The sequence below is a fragment of the Pygocentrus nattereri genome, chromosome 3 (genome assembly GCF_015220715.1).
Source record: "Pygocentrus nattereri isolate fPygNat1 chromosome 3, fPygNat1.pri, whole genome shotgun sequence".
NCBI lineage: Eukaryota > Metazoa > Chordata > Actinopteri > Characiformes > Serrasalmidae > Pygocentrus > Pygocentrus nattereri.
This window is the reverse complement of record NC_051213.1, coordinates 17,649,090-17,675,274: the sequence shown is the minus strand read 5'-3', so window position 1 is coordinate 17,675,274 and position 26,185 is coordinate 17,649,090. Positions and strand designations below refer to the sequence as shown.

Below are 26,185 nucleotides of genomic sequence, written 5' to 3'. Positions count from 1 at the left end.
CTCCCCCTTTAAAACATCTTTGTCTCTGCTTAGTGAGTTCCGCTGTGCAAAGAGGAGGCATCAGCATCTTAGATAACGTTATTAAAAATGTCTTTCAAAAGGGAAGGTGATGATCAAAGTCAGCTAAATGTCCTTAAGGTATTATATGCTCTGATTAAATGTACAGATGATAAGACAGATGGTTGATATATTTGTCATTTGAGATTAAGTAAATAATTTCACTCTTCTGTTGTGGCTAACGTTAGCTAACCTAGCTAGGTTAACTCTTTAGCTAGCTAGCTGTCATACTCATCGAAACCAAACTACAGAATTCAAAAGCTGATTTCAGTGTGTTGCCCTTCCAGAAACGGCGTGTTGCGGATTTACTGTCCAACTTCATACCAGAGGACGAGGCAGTTCTGATGAAAAATGGAAGGTGGTGTGACGTTAATCCACAGATCCCGACGCTAGCTAGCACAATGCATGTTAATGCTGCATGTTGATGTAAATTAGAGGTAGTTTACAAGTCTAGGTTGCGGATTAACTAGCCTTAATGTCACCTTAAGTCCTTTGTTTCTTTGTTCATTTTTGTGTTAATATTTGCCTGGGAGCACCCTGCTTTACCTTACTGGAGTACAGCCAGTACTGTAAGGTAGCTTAGCTACTTTTTGAAATCTTTAAAGTCGCCAGTCCGTTTAGGCGCGTGACTCACATGTGAAAACTATGTGCAATATTATAAATATTGCCTGGGTATGTAAGTTGAAGTTTACCCGGAATTCACCAGCTGAGAAAGTTCATCCCATCTAAATAAACTCCCTGGTTGTGGTCACCGCTGGCAACATTTGACAACAGCAAGCAACATGAATATTTCTTCTGTTGTGCACATTTTGTTTCAGAAGCCTGTGCCCAGCGTGGCTTTAGATTATAAGGTTTACAGAAATAGTTTTATTGTGGATTATCCATCCATTTTAGAGTCCAGTGCTATCAAGCAACTCTTACTAAGCAAAAGCTATGCACACGTGACCTCTGTATATCTGTGCATGTATGTGATAATCTGATCGCATCTACTTTTGGATTGTGTAGGTATAGCTGTTTAGTGTGTTCACATCGTCCTGTTTTTGACACTGTGGATATGCTGGCCATACACAGAAAGGGAAAGCGTCATCTTGAAGGTGAGATTCAAGATAGTTTTATCCAGCGTTTTTTGGTATTATATATCAGAGCGCTGTTGATTGCTGTTTCTAACCCTCTTGGGTTCTCCACTATCTAGGTCTAAAATGGTTTTATGGCAGAAAAGCTCGACTACAAAATGAAACTGATAAGAAGCGACATCAAGAATATGTTAATAAAGAAGAAGACCAACAGGTAAACAAAAAGCATTTTGTATTTGCATTTTGTATTACTGTACATCATGTACAGTGTTGTTTGTAGTTGATGTTTGATATTTATAAACATGAATATGTTCTCAGGAAGCTGGCCGCTCAGCACCGTTGCTCACAGAGACAAGAAAAATTACTCACCATGCCTTACTAAGATCTGCTCCTTACAGCAGCTGTCATAAGAAGGCCAGGTAAAGCCTAGGCAGTTAACTTTCTGTTCTGACATCAGCAAATGTATTGCTGTTGAATCCAGTAAGAAACTGTGTGATTTTGAAGTTGCTACTGAAGTGCCTGCATCAGGAATAAATATAGGTTTATTTCACATTATACTATTTTAAAAAATAGAAAATTTCATTAGTGAGTTAATTTGCCCAGCTAAAAAATAGCCATTGCAGATTTAAATGCTCATGATTTGATGTTGGGCCATTTCTTGGTCTGTACTGGTTCTTGGCATTTTGTTAAAAAGGCAGCACATTCTGTTTTCTAAAAAAAAAACAGTTAAACAATGCTGTGTATAGATGTTCTGAAAGCAACACTGCATTTGTATAATTTCTCTGTTTATGAGCATCTGTCTGTCATTATTTTAAGTGAAAGATCTGAGAGCGTTACAATGGGATTCAGCCCAATGGTGAGCGCTGACAGTGTTTCTCAGAGCTATAAAGCCACTGCCAAGAACAACATCCACACAGAAACCAAACCTGCTTATGCTGAAAGTAAGTCTGTTTTGTTCACGGATGCATGAAATATTATTTTGTTATAGTAGAGCATCATTTCTTTAGGGAATGTTATTATTTTCCTCATATGTATTTGTTGTATGTGTTCATTAGCAAATCCAAATCAGGGCCAGAATGGGAAACAAATGAAGAAAAAGGACGCCAAGAAGGACTCCAAGGCTGTCAGTTTGTCTGAGTCTGAGCCCTGGACAGAGCAGAGACGCAGCGAACTAGAACACTACCTTAAGTTAAAGAGGTATGATTTTGTTCATCCGTTTTAGCATGTGGTTGTCAGCGTAACATAATGGCCTACCATATATTATATGAAGGGTTGTTTTAATCTATATCAGCAAATAGCGGGTGTTGATGTACATTTTCATTCCAAAACAGCAGAAGCACATATAATTAATTGCACACTTAGACTTATTGATTAAACAAGTGGAATCAGATGTGCTCCTGTTTGCGATAAGAACCTGCAACCTTGTTGGTGGATACGATTGGTGCTATATTTATGGTTATATTAATTAAGCCTTAATAGATATTCAAACTGTATACTGTATACAGAGTTTACTAAATCCATCCATTTAGAATAACACCTTATGGGCTGTTGTATCTCTCTGAACATGACATCTTAGTGGAAGAATCAGAATTAAGCTGTCTCTTCTAACTGCTTTTCTGTTTCAGTGCCGGTTGGCTACAGGACCCAAGTGGTAAATGGGTAAAGGATGAAAATGTGGAGTTTGATTCAGATGAGGAAGAACCACTCCCACTACTACCCTCTAGTGAAACGACATAGATTGCACTGGAAAGGCACTTCTGGCAACTTCATGCTCTCTGCACAAGATTTCTTCCTCTCCGTTTCTTCAGATTAAACCTCTTTGCTGTGTTAAAATGTGTGCCCAGAAAACACAGGCCAAGAGAAGAGGGACTGCAGACCTAACTGCTGTTCAATGAAGAAGTATATTTGTACCCCAAGATCTGCGTTGTTAACATGTGAAGAATGTGCCATCTTGAAGAAGGCTAATTTATAGAATGGATTGCTTTGCAACAAAAGGGAAAAAGGATAATGTTTTCTCTAAACATGTCAGATGAGTCAGGTTTATGCATTCATCTGCATTTGTCTGTAGCAGTACTCTTTGTTAGACTATGTCCTTATACCATGAGAGATCACAGGGGTAGAACAGAATCAGATATGGAATTACAGCTTGTAAATCACAGCTCTGGGTACTCTGCCAAATGCCACAGTGGGGTGTGTGTTATAGAACCTCTGCTGCCCTCTAAGTTTAACCACAAATGTCCTGTTAATTGTAAGAAACAAAATGCACAGTGTGTCAGTTAACTAGTAACTAGTTATTTTGTAGATGTTTAGTTCACTGGCATTATGTATATAGACACAGATCTCAAGAAAAAATGTCTTGAGAGGTTAGCAGCTGTTCCACAGAAGGAACCTTAATCTTCTGTAAACTCCCCCTTCCCTCCTGACCTGGGAAAGAGTTATATTTGGTGCTCTGTAACTCAATCCCTTGGGACTGGCTTTCAGATCTCCTAGTCTGTAGGTATAAATAGTCAGGTGGCAGAGGATCAGGGAGAGCTATGATGGGGAATTGAATAGTTCCGACTGGGCTGAGCTCAAAGGGCTCAACGGTAACGAGCTCTGTCTTCACAATGAACTCCTCACACAATGGTTCATCACTATGAACAGAGCAGAGAGGAAAGCTGTACTTTCAGTCATGCTTGACTTAAAATCTCAGTTTTGCAACTTTTGTCATCTGTGTTAATAAATGCATGCATTTCTGATCTGCTTATAGCAGCATTCTGACTAGTGCTGCTATGCAGCAAATCCATCTTTGAGGATAAATGGACTTGTTGATACGTTAAATGTCCTACATTTCTAAGAATAAATAAATGTTTTTTTACATTGCTTATTAGTTATTTGTCATAAATTATGTACATATTGGTGTGCCATCATATGAATAAAGGACATTATACATTGTGTAGTAATAGATATAATGTTTAGTTTGCCAATTTGCTGCTTGCCTACCTTGTATAGCTAATGCACAAAACTAGTAATCAAATTCAGATGATCAGATTCAGCAGTGTTTTTAAAAAAGCTGTTTGGAGCAGGTCAGTGACAGGCACACCACTTTATGAACTCAGTTTAACGAAACTGAAGACAATGAAGAAGATAACGTTTTATTTCAAATATGTACAGAACTTGATTTTGTTAGAAGCACCATCTCGCAAAAAAAAGAAAAAAATCCACGACTCAAGATATGATCAAATAGTGTCTTTTTACAAGTTTACAAACTCAGATAAATTGAAGGCACATTATCTTTATTCAGTCAGAAATCATTTGCCTTGATGAAATCCAGTGTTTACAAAAATAAGTGCAGGGCTGGAGTCTATGATATCCACAATGAGAGGTGGTGAATGGTTAAGGCACAACTTTGTCATGAGTGCTCCAAAAGGGACCATTGCAGCCTTTGACTCAGCTTACCCTCTGCTGGCGGACTGGATAGGGAAAAACAAAATAAAGGATACACATAACATTTTCAAGCACTATGTATTTTTTGAATTCACTACTTGCTTAAAAAGGGTGTAGTCTTTCTTTACATGACTTACATGACAAAAAAATGAACAATCCAGTATTCAGAAAAGTAATTATACTCACAGTAGTCGTTGTTTCTGGTGATGGCCATAGCTGCTCTGGCACGAGGGCCCTGCTGGGTGAAATGGTAGCCTATCTTCAGGATGCTGGGATTGTTCTCCAACATAGAAGCAATTTCCATCTCCACTGAATCTCCCAGCTTCTGCCGCTGTATGAGGACAATCAGAATTAAAAGGTTTTAGTAACACAACCAAGAATATGCAGTCTGTGCTGTAATGAGCATTCTACTACAGATTAACATAATGTTACAAAGACATTGTGCACAGCAGAGATTTAAAAAGTCTTTTAGTGATTCACCTGGTTGTCGATCTTGATTTCAGCAAGGGTGGAGTTTTCAGACATGGCTTTAATGATGGCCATCATTCCCTCTGCAGTAATGAAGTTAGACTCGATGTTCAGGCTCTGTAGTGTGGTATTCTCTGTTAACATCTCTGCTATAGCCTGGTCAGCAGAGGAAGAATGAATTTCAATTTTACTCTGAATCTGAACAGACTAGAGCTTGCATCGAATGACTGCCAAAAATGTCCAATCTTTCTGTTTTGCTCTTTTCTGACTGCATTTCTATAGATCATGTTGTGATTTTACTTCTCTAATTATCCAAATAGGGAATGAGGAGACAAACCTTTTAAGATTTAAATTCATGTCTATGTATTTACTGGGAATGTTACCTAACAGTACTCACATGAGCCACAGGATCATTACTGCGGGTAGCAACAATGCTCAGGCTCAGTACATGAGTGTTTTTCTTCATAGCATGGAAGATCTCTCTCAGAGTTGGGATGGGAATGTCCTACAGGATAAAACAAACAATATTGATTCTGTTTTCTGTAAAGAATCCAGACCAAACATTTCCAAAAAGAACAGCTCAAAAGTGGAATTAGTCAAGCTAATAACAATAATAATAATAATAATTACAGCTGTGTCTTTAAGCTGCCAAGACAAGGTCACTGATGAATTTTTTGAAAGGGAGTTTAAACTTTAAAGCATAAAAACAGGAAAAGCATCAGTAAGCAGTGCAACACCATCCTGTGTTTTACTTTCAGATTACCGGGATGTTGTTGAAGTTGACCTCTCTCAGACTGCTGTCATTCTTCTCTATTCTGCGCAGTGTGTCCTCAACATTAGTGTCATTGGGAGGCTCATCAGGGTAGATCTTATACACATCAGGCTTCACCACACCTACAGAAACACAGACACCCTGGGTTATTATTAAGGACTGCTGAAGTTGCAAAATGATGCAGACTTAATAAATATTAAACAATGTGAGATAAGGACATACTGTTGATGCCTTCTGTATTGGCAATAGCTCCAAATGTATCCAGGGCATCATAGTACTGCTTATTGCTCATTAGTGTGTACATTCCCAGGATTGCTGCAAAGACACACATAAAATATGTTAAAGTACAGGTTAGATTTCATTCGAGAAAAATCCATATTTGAATGTCGAGACACAGATTGTTTGCAGTAAAATAAGTGTTGTAAAAATAATCCTGTACAAAAATGAAAGAGGAGAACAAACACAGATGATTTATCTAAAGTTCAGTGAGCTCCAGCAATGACAGGTAGGGCAGAGTGGCTGGTCACTGCCTGTGTTATTCATCATCACCACCAGACGTCAGTGTTTTGCAAAACAGAAGTCCCTCATAAGCCTCTACAGAGAACCTGAGAGGAGAATAGACCACTGTCATCATGTTGTTAGTCTGTAGTCAGCACCATGATCTTATACCCATATAAGGAACTCCAGGTTTAAAAGGAGTTTCTCTATGAGAAGAATGAATGCAGTTTTTGAAAAAAGCCAACTTCAGCTTCATGGAGAGTCGAAAGCCATGATATGAGCAGGTTCCTCTATTTCTGCTTCATAGCTGAGTAACATTAACTTATTTTTCTGTTTCATTGAAGTGCCCTTGAGCAAGGCACCTACCCCTAATTGCTCCCCAGGTGCCGTGGATAGGGCTGCCACCACTCCGGGCAAGAGTGCTCACTGCCCCCTAGTTTGTGTGTTCACTAGTATGCATGTGGGTGTTTCACTGCATAGATGGGTTAATTGCAGAGGTCTAATTCCACAGTGTGCAAAACACAGTTGGGAAAATGGTTCTAAATAACACTGGTAGTATTTTTTGATAAGGAATTTTAGGCTACTGAAATATCCTACTTAGAGGTTTCATTTACAGGCATGCCTATAAATATGCAACAATGTGGGATGGTATACGATATATTTCGATACGGTATCACAACTCATAAGAACACAGCTAAGGCCCACCTCACTTTGTGTAATTTAGTGACATCAAATTGATGTGCAGTAGCTTTAGCTTGCATGTAGTAATGTTAGTAATAAGGCTCTTTAACAACCTCATAATTTTGAGGATGCAGTGATATTTGGGAGAAAAATGTACACAGAACAAATCATATCAGGCTCTGAACAGTTTTATTTACCACAGGGTTTGACAGAGGCAAATTTCAGAAAATCTCTTTCATTCTGGCCATAGAAAAATTGAGCTTAGTCCCGGAGTTTCTAATATGTTAATAATGCGGACTACAGAATGACGCATGACTACAGTGGTCTATTACCACTCTGTAACATCTTCCTGATTTCTCTAGAGGAAGCTATGAGTTAGTGCAAAATAAACGGCTTAAGATTGAGCCTTTAAGCAAAATCATAGTTTATAAATGCTTAAACATTTTAATATAAAATAATACATTCATTTCCTGAACACAGAACTGCATTTTGACATCACTGTTTTATTTTTGAGCTTTTCAATTTGAGGTATAGGAGTTTAAAATTGCACCTCATGTACATTCATGTGTCAGTGTGTGTGAACAGCCAATGAGCTCACCAACCAATCAGCACTCAGTTGCAACATTGCTAGCATCCTGCTGCCCAAAACCTATTTGCTACAGAATAAAAGAAACATACAAATATGTTTTCGTAAGTTTCTAATAAGTTTTTTTTAGTGACATACATCCCTCTACTTTCTATAATTCAAAGAAAGTTCTAGGAAAAGGATCAGAAATGATTTCAACTTTTGATTTTTGGCTGTTTATCTCCAGGCACCCTGGTTTTGATATAACGGGGGAAACAGGAAGAGGCCAGGCTCCTAATAAACCAGCTCTGGCCTCCAGCACTGTTTAGAGAGGCTTCATTTGCTAGAAAGGCCTTTTTGGGTAGAGTGAGGGAGACAGAGGGACAGCTGCCTTTACAGTACGGCTTACACTCACACAATAACAATGTTACAACCCTAACACTATTAAGAACAAAGATAACAAGACTGGCTGCGTTTTTTATAAAAGCATGAGCATCCCCAGCTGGCTTAGTCACGCGTCAGCTTGGTCAACATGGATTTCAGTGACAAAAACACGAACGGAAGAATGATGGAACTGTAAAGGAGCTTTAATCCCAAACTGGATGCGATCCAGAGTTAAAACTGTATTCTCAATGAAGGGCTCTGTCACGGTAATCTGCACCCAGCGAACCACCTCAAAAAGTCACCCACCAGCACACAGCTTAGAGACAGCCAGCTATGCCAGCACATGATCTCCACATGATACTTGTCTTGCTGAAATATAGTGTTATTGTATCTGCTTTTAAAAGCAAGGCTACAAATATCAAAATAACAAACTGCAAAATAAAGAATAACTTAAATAGTGAAAATTTTATTGTTGAAAATTTGGATACTCTGCAGCTTCAAGTATACAATGGTCAGTGTAAAGTGTCACAGACACTTTCTGTTGTTTTGTCCATAGAGTTGTATAAGAAAATAAATGTATTATAAGATACAAACATTTCCCAAACCTGCCAGACGCCTCTTAAGTGACCCTCCTTCTCCAAACCCCTCCCCTCTCTTTCTGCGCTCATGCTAACCCGGTGGCCCTTTGCCAGCTTATTTTGGTGAGTTGCTGAGCTATGGGAATCAGATACTGTGTGGTAGGGCCCTGGGGCAGGCACATCTGTAATGCATGGTGACACATATGGTGATATTCCAGTCCAGGACTACCATTTTTTCACACATAAAAATACTTTTAAAAGTCATCTAAATATAAACGGGTGACAAGTAGGCCATGGTGAAATGCTAGGATGTCTTCTCAAAAACCTCTGTGTATATATGGATAGCAGTTGCTGTAATTGAGCTGGATTAATGTAGTGTTAGATCTTAGCCTGTTCAAAATTATCTGATTGCAATAGGGACACTCATGTTTTGCCATCTAGGTCCAGAGTAATTCAGTTTCTTTATTGGTGACTACATATTTTATGTTATCATGACACATGAGGTTTTGCATGAGAGGCTATAGCTGTGACAGGTTTTCTGGGACAGCAGGTAAAATGCATTTTGGGTGAAAGTTAAGCAAGGTTCAGTATAACCCCTTAGGGCTGTATCCATGTGGCTGTATATAATGATTTCTGAGAGATAAAAATGTTTGCAGGTTTAATTTAATTTATTTAACTGTGTCATTAATATTAATTAATGCAATTGCAAGCATAACGTTTAATACAAACATTATGCTTGCATTTACATTCAGCAATTATTGCACTTTGGATTAAGTAACAACATAATTAGGAAAGTCAACCAATCGTGCTTTGATTTACAATGCGTGGGATCAATTTTGTGAGAAAAACAACATCGCTCTAGGCCTGTGGGCCTACATATGTCACTGACTGTGAATATGAGTGGTAGTCTAACCAGGTTTCAATCAGATGTTGGAAATGGAAAACAGAAGTGGCACCTATATGATAGGACTGCAAAATTCCAACATATAAGGTAAAGTATATCGAGTGTCAAATAATTTTAAAAACAGCTTTAGAAAACTGCCTGCTGCATGTAAAAAGAATGTACATAGAAAAAAACAATGGCACATTCTGTGTTTGGTCTCTATTTGGTGCTTTTTTCGTACACACCTTTGCATGGCAGCATTCTTTCATGCACCAAGGTCTGTTTTAACTGAACAAAACCTGAACAGACCTTTACAAATTTATGTTTACAAATTACATGTTTAATCTATAATGGAAAAGGTTAATCTGCACCTCCATTAGCTTAGCACTAACATTGCACTAAAAATCCTGTAGCGAAATTAGTAATAGAATTTTAATCTAGTAATAGAAGTTTTCACATTTATGTCTTGAACTAACTTGAATAGACACGATTTGCCAATGGTAACAGGTATAAGGAGAAACTGCAGGGCAATTTGTTATGCTACCTACCTGCAATGTCACACATTTCAGCATCTGTGGCGTTTTTCAGGGCTTCTTCCAACTCTGGTTCCAGCTCAATCTGCTCCTCAATAGGTATCTGTCCTGTTCCAGGCTTTGGGATGAATTTCTTCCCTAAATAGATATACAGAGATTCAGTTTCAAATCCAACTCTCCCCACTGTATAATTTCTTCATTATGCTTCCAGTTTCCAAAGCAACAGCTGCAGTACCTTTCTTCTCTCCAGTAAAAGGCACCAGGTCTTCCCTGTCCTGGTGTTCCATTGCTTGTTTCTCCAGGTAATCCATCAGAGCATTGCGGTCAAATGGCCCTGTTGGATTCTTCTTGGTCTGATCACGCTGACGGAAGCCGGCTGGAAGGATGGCGTTCTGGAAACAACAATTCCTGACGTTTGACCATGGTGATTTTTGAAGGCTATAAATGCTAATAGTACAAAAATACATTTTCCTTGATACTGTACTATTCTGGGACCAATCTAGCCTGGTACAAGAACAATTATGGACATTGCTTATATCAAATTGAGCTGGCGCTTTATATTTTCAACCAATTGGTTGTTGTTCATTAATGTACATTCACTCTGAATTCACACCTAGATGTGGAGACCTGTAATTATTTTTTGACCCTTTGAATTGTGTAATTATATAAAATCCTCCTACTCAAAGTGTAGGTTGGCAAGCAGGTTTAGCACTTGTGTGGGTTGCATGGTGAGGTATTCTGATTAATAAGCTATATCTTCTCTACCTCAGGGTCCATTTCCTGAAGCTCATAATCAAGCTGCTCCAGCTCCTCAGCACTGAGGCCCCTGAGGATGGCATCCTCATCAATGTCCCGAGGGTCACTCTTTGACATCTTGGCTACGTGATTTAACTCCTACCATGCACCACCAGCCCAGAGACAGAGAGCCCTGTGAAGAGAAAGACCTGTTTCAGATACATTCTACAAATTACAAATGCATTTATTTTACTTATACAAATGGTATGTTATCACTGTCATACTAAAAGCTTCTCTTTCTGAAATAATAACTGTAAGAAAAAGAAAAAAGTTCTTTAATTTACAGTGCTGTACAAAAATGAGATTTTTTAAAATGTATTTTCTTTGAAAAATTATTACATTTCCAATGAAAACAGCCATTACTTACAAGTTACTTATTTTTCAGGAGGGTATCATTTGTAAGATAATCCACTTACATAAGAAAGGCAAAAAATACAAGAAAATACAGGGTTTCAAAATCAGAGTACAATGATTAGACTCAGAAAAAACAGACCAACAAAACTGTCAACACCTGATAATCAGTGCTTAAAGCTTTCATCTTTGACAGAAAATCAAGCTCCACTTTTGCTGTGAGAACAATTCACTGTGAGAAGACAACGCAATACCGTGGGTCTGAAAGGATGTGTAACTGCCAAAAAGCCCTCAATAAGAAAAGAAACAAGACACAATGAAGGAAATTTTAAATCAAAATCAGAATACTTTTTGATCCCAGAGGGAAATTGCAGTCAAATCAAACAAAGGAGCTACTGGTATTCTGAGAACAATGGACTGACCAGTCCAGACCTCAACATCACTGAATGTGTTTGTGATTATTTGGATCCTGAGAAGCAGAAAATGCCACTAACTTCTAAGACTGAACTTTGCAGGTGTGGAAAAATATCCCTGGAGATTTCTTTGAAAAACTGGAAGCAAGTCTCCTGAAAAGAGTAGAAACTATAATAAAAGCAGAGTGTGTACACACTAAACATTGAAAAGTGAGAACTTACATTTTTTTATATTTTTGGGCATTCTGAACAAATAAAAAGCAGTTTTATTTATTTTTCCCTGATGCTGGAAAATGGATAACTTACTTAACAGCTGTTCTGGCTAGAAAGTAAATGAATATAGTGTGTTGTCTGACTTTTGCACCATCCTGAAACATTTCCATTTGTTTATACATCATGAAATTGTAACAACAGTATAAATATTTTTAAAAGTCTGATGTGACAGTGGCACTTTTTTTTTACTGATTTCAGTCATTCCCAGTGGTGTAAAGGCTTGCTTTTCCAGAATGTCTAAAGACAAAAAAACAAGCATTCTCTGTAAAAAAAAAAAAAAAAAATTAAATATTCCTCAAATGAATCAGCATGGTAGGACTAGCACTTGATTACGGGGCCAGCATTTCAGATTTTCAGGCCACGGCATGCTGAGGAGGATTCCATATGACAGCATATTCCAATTACAGCACATAACACTGGCTACAATATTTGGAACATACGGGATGGAACATATGAAGAGAAGACCGTCTACAGCTATCATTGCAGAGCAGAGAGAGCGAGAGAGAGATCTTTGCTATTCTTAGTCTCAGAATGGCAGGCCTGAGTTTTGAGTTACAGTGGTGAGGAGCAGAGAGAGTGGTGTTCCCTCATTTATCAGAGGCTTACATTCACATCCACACTGCTCTCACTGCTGCACACCCACTGGTGAGCACAACTGATAGGAAACACCAGGAAGATTCACAGTTTCACACTGCCACACCCGAAAACAACAGCATTAGGCCCAGTTGTACTGGGGTCTAGGAGCAAAACATTAAGCAAGTGAATGTACCAGAGCTTGAAACAGTTGTCTGCACCTTCAGCTTTTATAAGCACTACAGACTTCATGCTAAGTGCAAAGCTTTTGGTGCATTAGTGGAGCAGCGTGTCCAGCTTATTGATAATCGGGTTCACCTGGGTGTGTATGAACAAGTGAAGAACAATTTTTTCAGTTCACTGAGAAAAGTAATGCATTACCGAGATTCTAAGACATACATGTTTCCACATGAACAAAATATATTACATAATGTCATCTTTTAATTCCTTTTAGCAATAACTATATTGATGTACATGTTTAATTTAATGTGCTACTTATTTTCTGCATATATTTTGGTGAAATATGCAATAAAGCCTTTAGATCTTATGTAATGAAGCAATTTTAAGCCCAAATGAGATCAGAATATTCATATACACCACAGATCATTTGATCCATTTTGGCAGAGTTGCTGAATCTGACACAGCAGGCTCATTTTCATGTAACTGCAATGTCTCTTCTCACATAGTGATGACACTTCTTACACACTCCCTAAAACTCACTGAAAACACTTTGTTGATCCTTGATGTTTATGGTTATATGCACAAGTGTGAACATCCTCAGTAAAAAAAAAAGTAGTGCACAATTCCTATTTAGCTGCTATATAAATTTTACCATAATGTTTACACAGGTCACATTTCATGCTTTATTTTTCCCCCAATATGCTAAATTCAGCAAATAAACAATAATTGTGCATTAAAACTGTGCTGTCTGTAAAGGATATATACTTATCTTAAAAATCAATAAAGCAAGTAATTTGACTTTTGCATATGACTGCATGAACAGAGTCTTACACGTTAAATCTTAAATGTTGGTCTTGTTTGTTATCAAGAATAGGAGTGGACGATACAGCAACACTGTAACATCACAACACATTCAAACATATTCTCAATACATGCTAAGTATCAGAATGTTTGGTTTTCCTGAGGTTTGTAAGTTGGAATAGACAAAAAAACAGTAAAATATTCCATGTACTCCACTAAATCCTGTTAAACAAGGCTAATTATGCACTCTTTGTAATGAAACATGCAGTTGGTCAGCACTTCTTTAAGTACTGACAATATGATCAGAATAGTGTATTGGTACATAATTTAACAACTCCTGAACTACTGTTAAATGCCAAATCCATTACAGAATGTCATTCCCATGGGGAGGTAAGGGTGAACAAATTGCTTCTTTAGAGAGAGAGAGAGAGAGAGAGAGAGAGAGAGAGAGAGAGAGAGAGAGAGATAGAGATATGTGGGTTATCAGGGTGTCTAACAGTTCAAGATGTCTCTAATTTGTTAAGCCAGTGTCTCAAATACAAGAAAACCAACTGAGGATATTAAAAAAGGAGCAACAAACCAAACAACCCAATTACAACAATTACTGACAGTGTCTCTGAGACATAATGGATCTTCTATTTCTCTGGCAGAAATCATTGACATACAGGAATAAGGCTATTCTTTGTAATAATAAAAATAAATTGTAGTCAACTTTCCTTAACAGACTCATTGTAAATGAAAGACTTTCTTAATAAGCTATTTATTATGAACACAAACTTACTAGACATTTGGCACTAATTAATACTTCTTTTAAAACATGAAAACTCTTTACTATTTCTGTTAGTAATGTTCATATGTGAAATGACCCTTTGACACATTTACCACTGCTTTGTCAGAAGCTGGTACAAAACTAAAGATTTATATCAGACACAATTATAAATAGGTATAACTCAGGTCATCTCCTGGAGGTTTACAGCCTAACTTGACTAAGTTTGACTAGCTGGCTCTGAGGCTTTAAAATGAGATCTTTAAATAAGGAATTTCAGTCACACAACCGAAGGTAGGATATACTGTACACATACATCTCAGTACTTAATGTTGGGTGCATATATCACGAAATAGTTGTCGAGGCAGATTCGATTAGATTATCATTCACAACTGTGCACCTGGAGAGCTATGTTGCAACAGAAACTCAATGCTTCTACAAAAACCTCCATCTAACACGTATGACAAGCTAATTGAGGGCTTCTGGAGCATCTAAATATTAGAGCCAGTTGACCTGGATTAAGTCTGCAACTCAACTCTGTTGGGTAGATCTCCAAGGATCAGACAATTGACATCCCCTGTTCATGCAATGTCACTAGAGTCACGCTATTAACATACAGTAAAGTGTTCAATGTCTTGAGGTGACGTCAATGAAAATGATTACAGACCATCCACCAATTACGTTTTTGGAAGTGCCAATGAGGGTCAGTGGTAGTTAATGGATGGAAATGAATGGTAGTTAATGAATGGAAGGTCAACCATAACTAGAGTCATAACTAGCAAGAAATTTGCAATGAAACACCATTTTCAATGCAATGCAAAGACCAGTTTCATGAAATGAAAAATGAAAACATTTAAAAGAACTAATACAAGTTTTTGGTCAAACATTATCACTAATGCCAAACAGAAATTTGCATCAATAGAAAACTGTAAATAAAAAATCATTCCAGTGTCATGACTAGCATAAAATATGCAATGGCATTAAAGGTTTTCCATATAACAGCACCAGCCATTTCCTACATATTAGTCAAAGATTGAAATGTTTAATAGGACTACAGCAAGTGTCTGTTCAAAATGTCCCTTCAAAATCAAAGTGAGGTCAAGCTGCTTCAGTGCCCTATATGACGTACAGTTGGGAAACCCAAAACTCCCTGGTGGCTACTGCAGGTGGGCTCTAAGTGAAGGTCAGGCAGCAGCACTCAGGAGTTAACCAATTAGCTCAACTCCTCCTCAAGCTCTGTGTTTTTTAAGCTCAGTGTTCTTTAACAATAACATATTCTGAAGAAGAAATTTATTTAACTGAATTTTATAATATTGGATTTATGCCATTTAGATATTATGTAGTTAAAGTAGATGTAAATGATGTTTGAATATTAAAAAAAAAGATTTAAACACTTTGTAGAACTGTTTTATCTAAAACTGTTCAACTCCAGCACCAAGGTTCTTCTTCAGCTGACCCATCATACAAAAGATTTCACACTATTTGAGGGTCAGCTACTTCAGGTCTCACTGCCCAAGTGTAAAATTCCAAATCAACCCCAGCTTAATTTTAGCTTCACAAGTCAGCTACTTCCAACAGTGACAAATCTTGTCCCCAACCCTCAGTTCAGCTTTCACTCAATTCTGATAGCTCTGTGTAAAAAAACATTTCAGAACTAAATGACTGCACTAAATTGTGTAAAAGTCTAATGAGGCTTAATTAAGCTTCTAAATGAGTTACAAGAATCCCATGCAAACTCTACAGGGCCCTAATCCAGTCAGATCTCTTGGACTGAAGGGTGAAGAACATGCGGTATTTGACAATTTAACAACCAGACTGAAGCTAAACAGTTACTTCAGTCACTCTACACTGCAAAATATAATGCACTTTACATGTAATTTTAAAAAAGTCAAATTAACAGTATGCTACTACACTTCAGTGCAAAGTTACAAAGTTAGTGCAAAATCACACATGAAAAACCAAAAACTGTAAGGCTGCATCCAGTGAAATCAAATACATAATAAAATTAAATGCCATCAAAGCATTTATAGAAGTACAGATTAGTTATATATCGCATAACTGTGGAGATGATTGTAACTCCTGGTACAGTGTTTACTCAACACAGTTAGAGTCTAATTCCAGTGAAAAGTGTAGCTCAGGCATACATACACACACACAAACACACACACACACACACACAAACACATACACACATACACACATTAAAGAAAGCACAGTTCCTGTGAAAGCGAGAAGTTGTCTGCTACTTACCTGCACCCAGAGTCAGTGCTAAAGCCTGCAGCAGGGATGACCCAGCCTTTGGAACCGGAGAGCAACCTTTTTTTTTTTTTTTTTTTTTTTCGTTCTCCCACCCCCGTATTCTCTCTCCACCCCCACCTCCCTCTCTCACTTGCCTACATTCTGGGCAGTGCTGAGACAGTGATACCAGCTGGCACACACTTCATGAGGTCAGCATGTCATTACTTTTGATTTAAAAGAGTGACCATGAACAGAGGAGAGAGAGAGAGAGAGAGAGAGAGAGAGAGAGAGAGAGAGAGAGAGAGAGAGAGAGAGAGAGAGAGAGAGAGAGCGCAGGGGGTGGGGCTGGGGGGGACCAATTGCTCATCAGTTACCTAAACTTGGGTTGAGAGTTTTTAAAAGTGGGAATGCCAACCTCTAGTGGTCAAATAGGGTACTTCAGAAATGAAGTGATAATTGTGAAGTTGTTCTGCTTTTCATTTCAGACACTACAATCTACGATGTACTTTTCAATTTAGATTAACTAGGATTTACATAGTCGCTGTCACATCAAAACCTTATTTTTCTTTTTTAACATTTGTTCTCGGCATTTAACATTAGTAAACATTTCAGTAACACTTCATTTGGACAGCCCACTGTAGATGCCTTGTAGATGTTTAACTTGCATTTAACTTACATTCATTTAAATATCTATTAAATTCACCTTTACCCTTTACCTTAACCCAGGGGTCGGTAACATGTGGCTCTTTCTACTGCCCTGTTGCAGTTCCACAGAAGAATTAGATTTTTTGGTAAAAAATAAAATTATTGTCCTCTACAGTAAAATTAAACTCTGCTGATTGTTCAAACACAGTTTTAACAATAAATGGTCTTAAACTCTGGAGTTAATGCATAACTGCTATTTCACCCTTTAACCCTGAAGATTGGCACACAGGCTGCTGTACCATAGCAACACAGACAAAAGTCTCGTCTAATTAGTAGCTAAAGAAGGAGTGATATTTAACATGAACATTAATAATTTGGAGACAAATGGACTTATTTGCATTTATAAACACTCAGCTGGTTTCCTGATACAGTTAATTTGCAACGAGAAACTGTCAAACACTAAAAAGTTTATAAGTTAAAGTCAGGCTCTCATTCGCAAGCCTCTTGTCCAAGTTCTCTTGTTTTACTTTAAATGGTGCAGCATTTACATTCTGGTGCCTCAGGCACCATTTAAGATGGAACGTGAAAATTTCAAATGAGAAGCTGTAGAATGAGAAGCTGACTTCAGCCTTGTAAACAAGTAACTATTCCATTTTTGCAGAAATGTTTCCTGCTGAAGATGCGAGAAGAGCGGCTATAGCTGAGTATAAGTGCAGAGTAAGTTTGTATTTTCATTTGTATTATTTTTGGTCTATACTATACATTAGCAAATACATATTTACAGCCAAGACAGTAAAATGCACATACAATGTTGTGGCTCCTGAAGTGGTTTGATTTTTGTTGAAAGGACAAAATGGCTCTTCTTAACATTTGGGTTGCCAACCCCTCCCTAACGCTAACCTTACCCCAAAACCTAATACTTACAATGATCCGAAGCCTAAACACGGCACTCATCTTAACCCTGATACTTACACTACTGAAAATCATGTTCCACTTAATATTTTGTTAATAATTGAAACATCTATAGATAACCTATTGGGGGTTGTCTGAATAAAATGAAACCATCCAATAGGCTGATAGAAATTGCCTAAATTTACCTTGAATAAATTCTTGTTACATTAACTTAATAAAAGTTTCGAATGTATAAAAGTTTCTTGGTTTTGTTACAATAGCAACAAAACACACAAACCAAATATAGACAGAATGTAGAAGTGAAACAGTAACGGTAAAAGATTTGTTTTTAATCTAAACAACAGTTAGCATTTAAATGTGGTGTTATGGGGTATAATTACAGTGATAATAATTAAAATGAAACTGCATTTTTGCATTTAGAAAGTGGTATGCACTTAAGATTTGAAGACCTTGAGGTTTAATGACCAAACCCATCTGGCATAAATACACCAAGGCCTTGAACACAGCATGAGTGGGGGTATAAGGGCAGGCAGAATGTGGCTTCTAAAACATTCTGTTCAGCTTTCATTTGGGTTTGGAAATCTTGTTAAATAACATAAAAAGAAAAACACTTTGATAAGACAAAATAACAAAACCACAGAGCACTGGGATCTCTGCTACATACTGCAATATATGATCAGTTTTGTTTCATACATTAACAAATCAAAGTCAGCAGCAATAAATCCTGAAATATATATTTTCAGCATTTGTACATAAATAGCATAAATTGCAGTAACGAAGGGCAACACTGTATATCATAAGCATTAAAACAACACTGAATGGTCCAAACGTTTGACTATAAATAGGTTTTGTTAGGACAGTGATATGCACACACCACAGAAGTGAAATATGCATATACCACAGAAGTAAAACCTATGGTCTGAGATCAATGGGCATGCAAAAATTAATTTGTTACAGTTTTTTTATGGGCAACATTAAGATTATGACACTACAAACTAAAGTATATATTACACTTCCTAGCTCCACATGGTGACCCAAAAAGTTAATCAGTTGCTGTGCCCTTTATTGTAATACATTTTATTGTAAATGTCTTGCTTTCTGATAAAAATGTTTTCCAGGAGTAATAAAGTTTTAGAATCAATTTGCAATACAAGACTTAAATAATGTAATATTACTACTGCATTTCACATTGCAAAATGGCTTTTTAGACTAAGGGCCACTGTGGTTAAACACTATCTAAATGTTACCTGCATAAGGACTTCAGAACATATGGAGGAGCACTGAAAAACGTATTTGAGAAAAAAATGACTTAAATATTCATGGCTTTAGATGAACTAATAAAACAAAATATTTCACAAAGTAAATAACATCATAATGACATCAGGGCATTTAAACTAAAGTGATAATCATCATTTGTTTGCTTAAAAAGACTGTAAGGGCCCTCATTCAACACAATGTCATTTAAACAATAAAACATATTATGTCCTTTTGTGAATACTGGCATAAACTGTCCAAAATCCTTATGTACTGCTTTTGAAAAATTCGTCAGGGTTTTTGTATGTGTTAAGAAGTCCTTATGTAAAGTAAAATGTCCTTATGCAGTATAAACCGTAAAATAAAATGTTGCCATTAACACTTCAGGTACTATAGCTCACTCATATATAAATGTGTCACATATGGTAAATGAAATTTGAATTTTACGAGCGTAATGTGCGTAAGAGACCTGAAGTAGGAGACGTGTAAATAACTAACCCGTCTGACATGAATACTTACATCGAGGCCTTGGATACAGCATGAGTGGGGGTATGAGGGCAAGCTGAAATGGCAGAATGTTCAGGTTGGGTTCTTCAATTGGGTTTGGAAATCTTATCACACAGTAAAAAAAGAAAGCAAAACACCAGTATAAGAAACTAAAGCAAAACAGCAGAGCACTGGGATATTTGATAAATACTGCAGTATATCATCAGTTTTGTTTAACACATTCAAGTTTTTATCAGCAGTAATGAGCACTGTAAAATACGATTTAAGCTTTTTGAACATAAATAGCATAAAACATACTAATGTCATTAAAGTGCAACACAATCATCAACACAACACTGAATCATGCACAGTATATACTATCCTACACTATTAACAGTTTAATCACAGAATTAGTACATTCAGAATTAGCAAAGAAACATTCACCAATCAGTAGTACATTAGTGCACGGTTCCCAGACAGCGAACAAGTATGTGATTTTGAAATATGTGACAGAGATTGAAGTGACAGCCTGCAGCTCATTGTGGACTTACCTGTATGACAGGTTAAAAAATAAATTCTTGTTTAACACTCCCGTCCAACCTTTCATGGGGTCAGTGCAGTTCAAATTATACTTAAAGTGATGTTTGTAAACATTAAATGTACTTTCTTAACTAATGATTAGCTTGAGGCTGCAGGAAAAACAGGGCAAGCATATTAGGTTTCAGAAAAATTCAGCTTTTCCTTGTTTTTTCTGATATCTGTCTCTATCCATGTATCCTCATATGCCTTGTTTGATGACAATCTTCTGCCGCAGGCTCTTGGCAGTGGGCTCTGCTGGAAGAGTAGTGCCAGGGCATGGCAGGCCATGTGCTGCCACATACTTCTTATAGGCCTCACGGATAATCTTGAAGGCTCTCACGTTGGCATATGGAATGTCTGTAATGGGGTCGCGGTACAAGGCTGGTTTGTGAGTGACTGGGCACACTTCTTTGACAGGGACGCGTGGGGCGGAGGTCTTAGGAAAGTAGGACTGGAAGGTGTCCTCATCACTGAAGGTGATGTAGGTGCGAGAGCACCTGCCGCCTCCTGGTGGTGGGGGAGCAGAGATGGACACTGGTTGGCCAGAGAGGGTTGCCTCAGACTGGGACATTACTGCAGCTCCAGATCCAGAGCCAGGAAGAGACTGCTGGGGGTCCTGGTCCAACCTATAAAAGATTAGAGTGGCAAGTAACTAACTGTGTCTTTTAATATAACAGACTCCATGCAAACTACATGCAACTCACACATAGACTGCATTCTGATAAGATTTAAAAAATACGCCTTTACTCTCGGCAGTTGTGTCTGGTTTTTCCTGTTTTATGCAAAAGACCGTTGCCCCCACAAATATTTTGCAGTGTTGTTTACTGTTGAACTTAGAGGAAGGAGCCAAATTTGGCAGTCTATGTTTACTCACTGCAGTCATGGTACATGTGCAGTATGACACAGTTCATTGAAAGGGGATTTGGTTATCAAATGTGTAGAGAAGGATGTATCTACAGTTTTAGAACATCTGTGTAATGCATAAAATGACCAGGATACATAAAATAGCCAGGAGTAAACAGGATCACTTATTTGCGAATGAAATGAAAGATTCCACTAGTAAAGCAGTAATTAGACAAGCTGAGGCAAAATCTTACCCCTCCACATCCACATTCTCTTCTTTGAAAGAGGGGTCGGACACCAGAGGCATCAATACAGAGTGGTAGCGGATGACTGGGCCCACACACTGGCGCTTTTTGTGGACTTGCTTCTTCTTATCTGCCTCCAGACGCTCATAGTTTTCTACATTTAACAAGTAACATGAACAACAGAAGTTCAATATGTCATCATCAAACAAATTGGTTTGTAAATGACTGCAAAAATAGGCTTTAAAAAAAGAGAGAATGCTCCTTTCTCCCCATTTGGCATACATGCCTCTTAGACTTATAAATGACTCTGTGGCAGCATACTCTGAAGATAACTTAAGCGTGTTTCCTGTTGCTAATGTGTTTTTACATGGGAATGCCTGATACTGTGCACTGTCAGCTCCTGTAACCAAAACCAAATTCCTTGTATGCATAGCATACCTGGCCAATAAAGCTTGATTCTAATTCTAACACTTCAGAGTGAGTAAGTGAAGCCTTAATCACCAGACTGGAGATGCTATTGAGTGTCATGGAAAAGCCTCATACACTGTGAGTAATTACATTGCTAGAAATAATGATATAAAATAATATAAAAATAATGAAATAAAAAAACTTGCAGGTTGTTTGTGCACTGTCTATTTTATATCTTATTCTATGTTTATTTCATTGGACATAATTTTACGTTGGCACGTAGAGGTATAAGTCCATGCCTGGAAGGCCTATGTCTAGCACAGTTTGATAACTCCCTCACTCAAACATAAAGCTGGCAATTAACAGAGGAGTTGAAAGAGGTGTGTTTGAGCAGAAAAATCACCAGACTCTATTGGACGCCAGCCCTCCAGGATTGGAGTTGAATAGCCTGGCTTTAGACTTCTTAGTAACACAAAGCATTGCATTAGAAATGAACATTACATTAAAATTATCATACAATCTCACTTCTAGTGTAACACTACAGTGAATTGCTCGGGAAATTACTATGACATATGTGTCCTTCTCACCCAGTGAGCGTAGGTTAATCTCTGCTGTAACCTTGGCCTCAGCTAGAAGTTCTGCCTGAGTCAAAGGACGCTCATGGCGAGTGCCCTTCTTGCGACGAGGAGCCACCTGCCGCTCCTGCAGTCGCAGGTAGGTTAGCCGTGTGTGCTCGGTAGTGGACTGCCGCACAGACTTCCTGTCTGAGATAGAAAAACAGCACCATGTCACATCTCACTTACTTTTGCAATCACAGTCGTTTCTGGTCTATGGACAGACTGCTACTTGAAAGCTTTTAATTACATCTAACCTTGACCTGTTCCTCTTGTCTTCTTAAACTTTCCTTGACCCACATGAAAAATCCACCCTCATCAACAAGCTTTCATGTAGTTAAACGTGATGTGTATGCCTTAAACAATAACAGGTAATGTCATCTTCTAAACATAACTAATGACTCCTTGAAGAACCGTTTTTTCCTTTTTTAAGAGTGCATTCTGAAGATTCAGTGTAATGTTCAAACAACTTTTGGTAACACTTTACTTGAGCACGGCTACATAACACTGATATAACCATGCCATAAACATGTCAGACGTCATAAGCTGTCATGAGCTGTGTACTCTAGTTAGATGTTGCGACATGAAACATTTTGACATCTGTAATGATGATTAATGGTAACGGAAACATACATTACTTTACCATTATATTACTGGACATGACCTGTCATGATGACTAATAACAGCACATGACATCTGCCATGATGTGTTTATGGCACAATTATTTCAACATTGCTCAGTAGTGTTCAAGCAAAGTTTCACCCAGCTTTCCTAGTGCTTCGCTTCGGAAAAGGTTTTCAGGAAAGTATATGAAGTATTCTGTGACATTAAAGCAGACAGAGTCTCACTCTTACTGATGTCATCCTGGAGCTCGAGAGTTTTGTGCTTCTCAGTCTTGATCTTGTCTACTCTCCTGGGCAGCTCACTCAGCTTCTTTGGCTTAGGCTTAGGTTTCACAGCTTTAATGGGCTCCTGACCAAATACAAGCAATTAGGTGGATCTGTATCTTAATCTCCTACGGATCCTTAATCTGTACTTATGCATTGTATCATATATATATATATATATATATATATATATATATATATATATATATATGAATCAATGTGTTAAATACACAACACCTTGTAGGCCTTAGTTACAACTCTGCTCTTCCTGCGAGGTCCGTCCTCCTCCTGCTCGCTGTCAGGTTCTTCTCCCTCATCAATATCAAAGTCACTGTCCACCTCATCCTCTGTGTCTGAAAGGTCTCCTTTGTACTCATCATCTCCAGACTCCTACAGCAATCACATATGACAAAGCTTATATGACATGTATTGATCTTACTCTGTATATGTCCAAAAGTATCCAGACACCTCTTATAACTGGTGAATTTTAGCTACTTTAAAGTGCACTCACTGCTGACACAGGTGTTCAATTGTGCACACACTGCTTGTATGATCTCTAAAGAAAAGCACTGCTAATAGAACAGGATGCTCTGGAGCAGCCACACATGGGCCTAAGGTCACAATGTCCAATCCCAAGCGTCCGCTAGAGGGGTATAAATTCCCCTGGGATCAGAATGTGGAGTAGCAGAACTGTGTTCTCTGAGGGATCACCGTCCAATGTATTTGGGATAAGCTGGAATGCTGATTTGTGATCCTAAACTAATCATCTAACATCAATACCTGACCTCACTCTTATGGCTAAATGCAATCAAATCCTCACATCAATAACCCAACAAGTCTTCTCAGATAAGTGCAGGAGGAAAATCGCAGTCAACATGCCTGATTTCAGAAGAAACAGTTGTCTACAAACTTTTGGACATATAGCCAGTGTGTGCACAGACATTATTTCCAAAACATAAATGCAATAATCTATGAAGTATTTATTTGTTCGGACGCTCGGTTGTACTAAACGGACAGCCAGGCCAGTTGTATCAGTAGTTCTACAAGTTCTACAGAGTTCCTGCAGTGTGTCTTTAGCTCTGAGAACCTCTGAGAGGTTTAACATGCTGCGGGCTAGTGTACTGGACACCCTGCACAGATTCACTATTTCCAGCCGACAGCAGGACACCTAACAATTACGAGCCAGCCTGAAAACGAGGCCCCTCACGTCATTGAAGCCTCCATAGGTGGTCTTGTAGAACTCGTCCTCTTCTTCTGCATCCAGCAGCTTGGACATGCGGCTGCCCGCGTTTTTCCGGGGAGCGCGACAGAAAGCCAGGCTCATTTTTTTGTCCTCAGAAGAAACAGAATTGAGACCAAACCGGCAGAACGGTCCGTTTTCAAGGGTGCATGAGCTGAAACCTCGAGTCTGGTGTGCACCACTGATGAGCAAATTGTTTAGCAGGTTAATGGATTATCTGTTTCTAGCGCCTTCACTGAGAAGAGGACCACAGACAGTAATACTTGCGCTGGGTGCAAGAAAATTTAACCACATGTAACTCCATTCCGTGCCGCTCGAAATGACAGACTCACTAATACCCATAAAAAGCACAATCGATGGGTATGATCTTGTTCAGACCCAACTAATGGAGCTGTGAGTAATTTCACTTCTCGGCCAGCAGGGGGAGACAGAGCCCTAAGGGAAAGTAAACTTCAATGAGCCAAGGCCTACATTTTTTTCTCGTGTTATGTGTTACACCTGAGCTCCACGTCACGCTATTTACGAGTGTTTACGTTCAAAACTAGCTGTATTAAATATCTGATTTGGTTACAGTTTATTGACTTTCATTTACTGTATGAAAGAGGAATCAAAAGCTTTGCACAGTGCAAACTTCGAGATGTAAACAAAGTCATTCAGTGAGGTTTTCATTCAGTGAGGTTTTTCAAAATGACCAGTGAACCTACAGTTCTGAGCTTTTCATAATGTTGATAATCGTGGAGTAATAAGAAAGTTTTCTTTGGGTACTAATTTGCCTTACAATCTTATTTTGCAGAAATTTTGAAAAAGAGATGTAATTCCCCTTTGATTTAATAAATTTAACTGATTTACATGACCATTTTCCAGTCTCTATTTATTCTTTAGAATGAAACAAGCTGTTGTCTGTGTCTGTCTGTCTGCCCTGCGATGGACTGGCGACCTGTCCAGGGTGTATCCTGCCTTCCGCCCGAAGACTGCTGGGATAGGCTCCAGCATCCCCCCGCGACCCTGACGGAGAAGCGGCTTAGAAAATGGATGGATGGATGGATGAAACAAGCTGTTTTTGGTACTGGGTATCTGGGACTGGTATATGTAAATTACCTGTGTTTTGATTGGATACTCTGTATTTCACCTTATTCAAAAAGCAGTCTGGGCTGAAACGCTAAAATGCGAATGGGCAGAGCTAAACTGCAGTGGTCTGAACAAGTGGAACTGCAAAAGCATTAGCTTTAGTGACATTTAGTGCATTTACATGTCCACATATGGTTTGAGTGAAAATATATTTATATCTCTACTTATGGTTTGAGTGGCAATGAACTCAAAACAGGACTGTATGGACTGGGCAGTGAATGTTCTAAACATGAACAACCTTTTTTTTCAAAGAGTTTATTTTTGCCTAAATAGTTTTGTAAAAATAACTTTTTCTAATGATTGTAATAAGTATGTTTTCTATACTTTGTACAGGACTTATGATCATTAACTTATGAGTGAATTATCTGCATCACCATCCACAAACTCAGGCGTCTCCTCAGAAATGTGTACGTGTTGTAAACACCGTGCCTCCAGCAAATGCATATAATGCTTTGGATGAAGAATGCTGCTAAACAGGACTTCTTGGTCAGTGGCAGTGTTGAGAAATGATAGCAATACTCAAGAGAGCAGTAATGAAACTGAGAAGAGACATTGCCAGGATTCAACAACATTCAGCTTGTCAACGACTAAAATCCACTATATTCCTCAAAAACTTTCAGCCTATCATTGTTTTTT

At 38.2% G+C, this 26,185-nt stretch overlaps 3 protein-coding genes across 4 annotated transcripts; 1 reads left to right on the top strand and 2 right to left on the bottom strand.

The window, feature by feature from the left end:
- Positions 1-2: 2 nt before the first annotated feature.
- Positions 3-3,992, top strand: scnm1 (sodium channel modifier 1). The gene is made up of 8 exons (XM_017721703.2): positions 3-138; positions 345-415; positions 1,063-1,151; positions 1,250-1,344; positions 1,449-1,549; positions 1,947-2,071; positions 2,186-2,327; positions 2,756-3,992. The coding sequence occupies exons 1-8, from the start codon at positions 88-90 to the stop codon at positions 2,865-2,867; spliced, it is 786 nt and encodes a 261-aa protein (XP_017577192.1). The 5' UTR covers positions 3-87; the 3' UTR covers positions 2,868-3,992.
- A 392-nt stretch (positions 3,993-4,384) lies between these two features.
- On the bottom strand, positions 4,385-16,404 carry tmod4 (tropomodulin 4 (muscle)). The gene is made up of 10 exons (XM_017721700.2): positions 16,321-16,404; positions 10,684-10,846; positions 10,154-10,310; positions 9,934-10,056; positions 6,019-6,111; positions 5,788-5,918; positions 5,422-5,529; positions 5,037-5,180; positions 4,743-4,887; positions 4,385-4,582 (listed from the first exon to the last, which is right to left on the bottom strand). The coding sequence occupies exons 2-10, from the start codon at positions 10,789-10,791 to the stop codon at positions 4,560-4,562; spliced, it is 1,032 nt and encodes a 343-aa protein (XP_017577189.1). The 5' UTR covers positions 10,792-10,846; positions 16,321-16,404; the 3' UTR covers positions 4,385-4,559.
- Positions 10,820-24,886, bottom strand: vps72b (vacuolar protein sorting 72 homolog b). Of its 2 annotated transcripts, XM_037537251.1 has the most exons (8): positions 24,389-24,886; positions 23,419-23,571; positions 23,143-23,266; positions 22,268-22,444; positions 21,282-21,426; positions 20,157-20,810; positions 19,639-19,730; positions 10,820-10,846 (listed from the first exon to the last, which is right to left on the bottom strand). In XM_037537251.1, exons 1-6 carry the CDS (start codon positions 24,503-24,505, stop codon positions 20,384-20,386), a joined length of 1,143 nt encoding a protein of 380 aa, XP_037393148.1. In that variant the 5' UTR covers positions 24,506-24,886; the 3' UTR covers positions 10,820-10,846; positions 19,639-19,730; positions 20,157-20,383. The 2 variants fall into 2 exon arrangements, with proteins under 2 accessions (XP_037393148.1, XP_017577187.1); XM_017721698.2 differs by having other exon boundaries at positions 10,828-10,846; positions 19,639-20,810.
- Between the last annotated feature and the right edge of the window lie 1,299 nt (positions 24,887-26,185).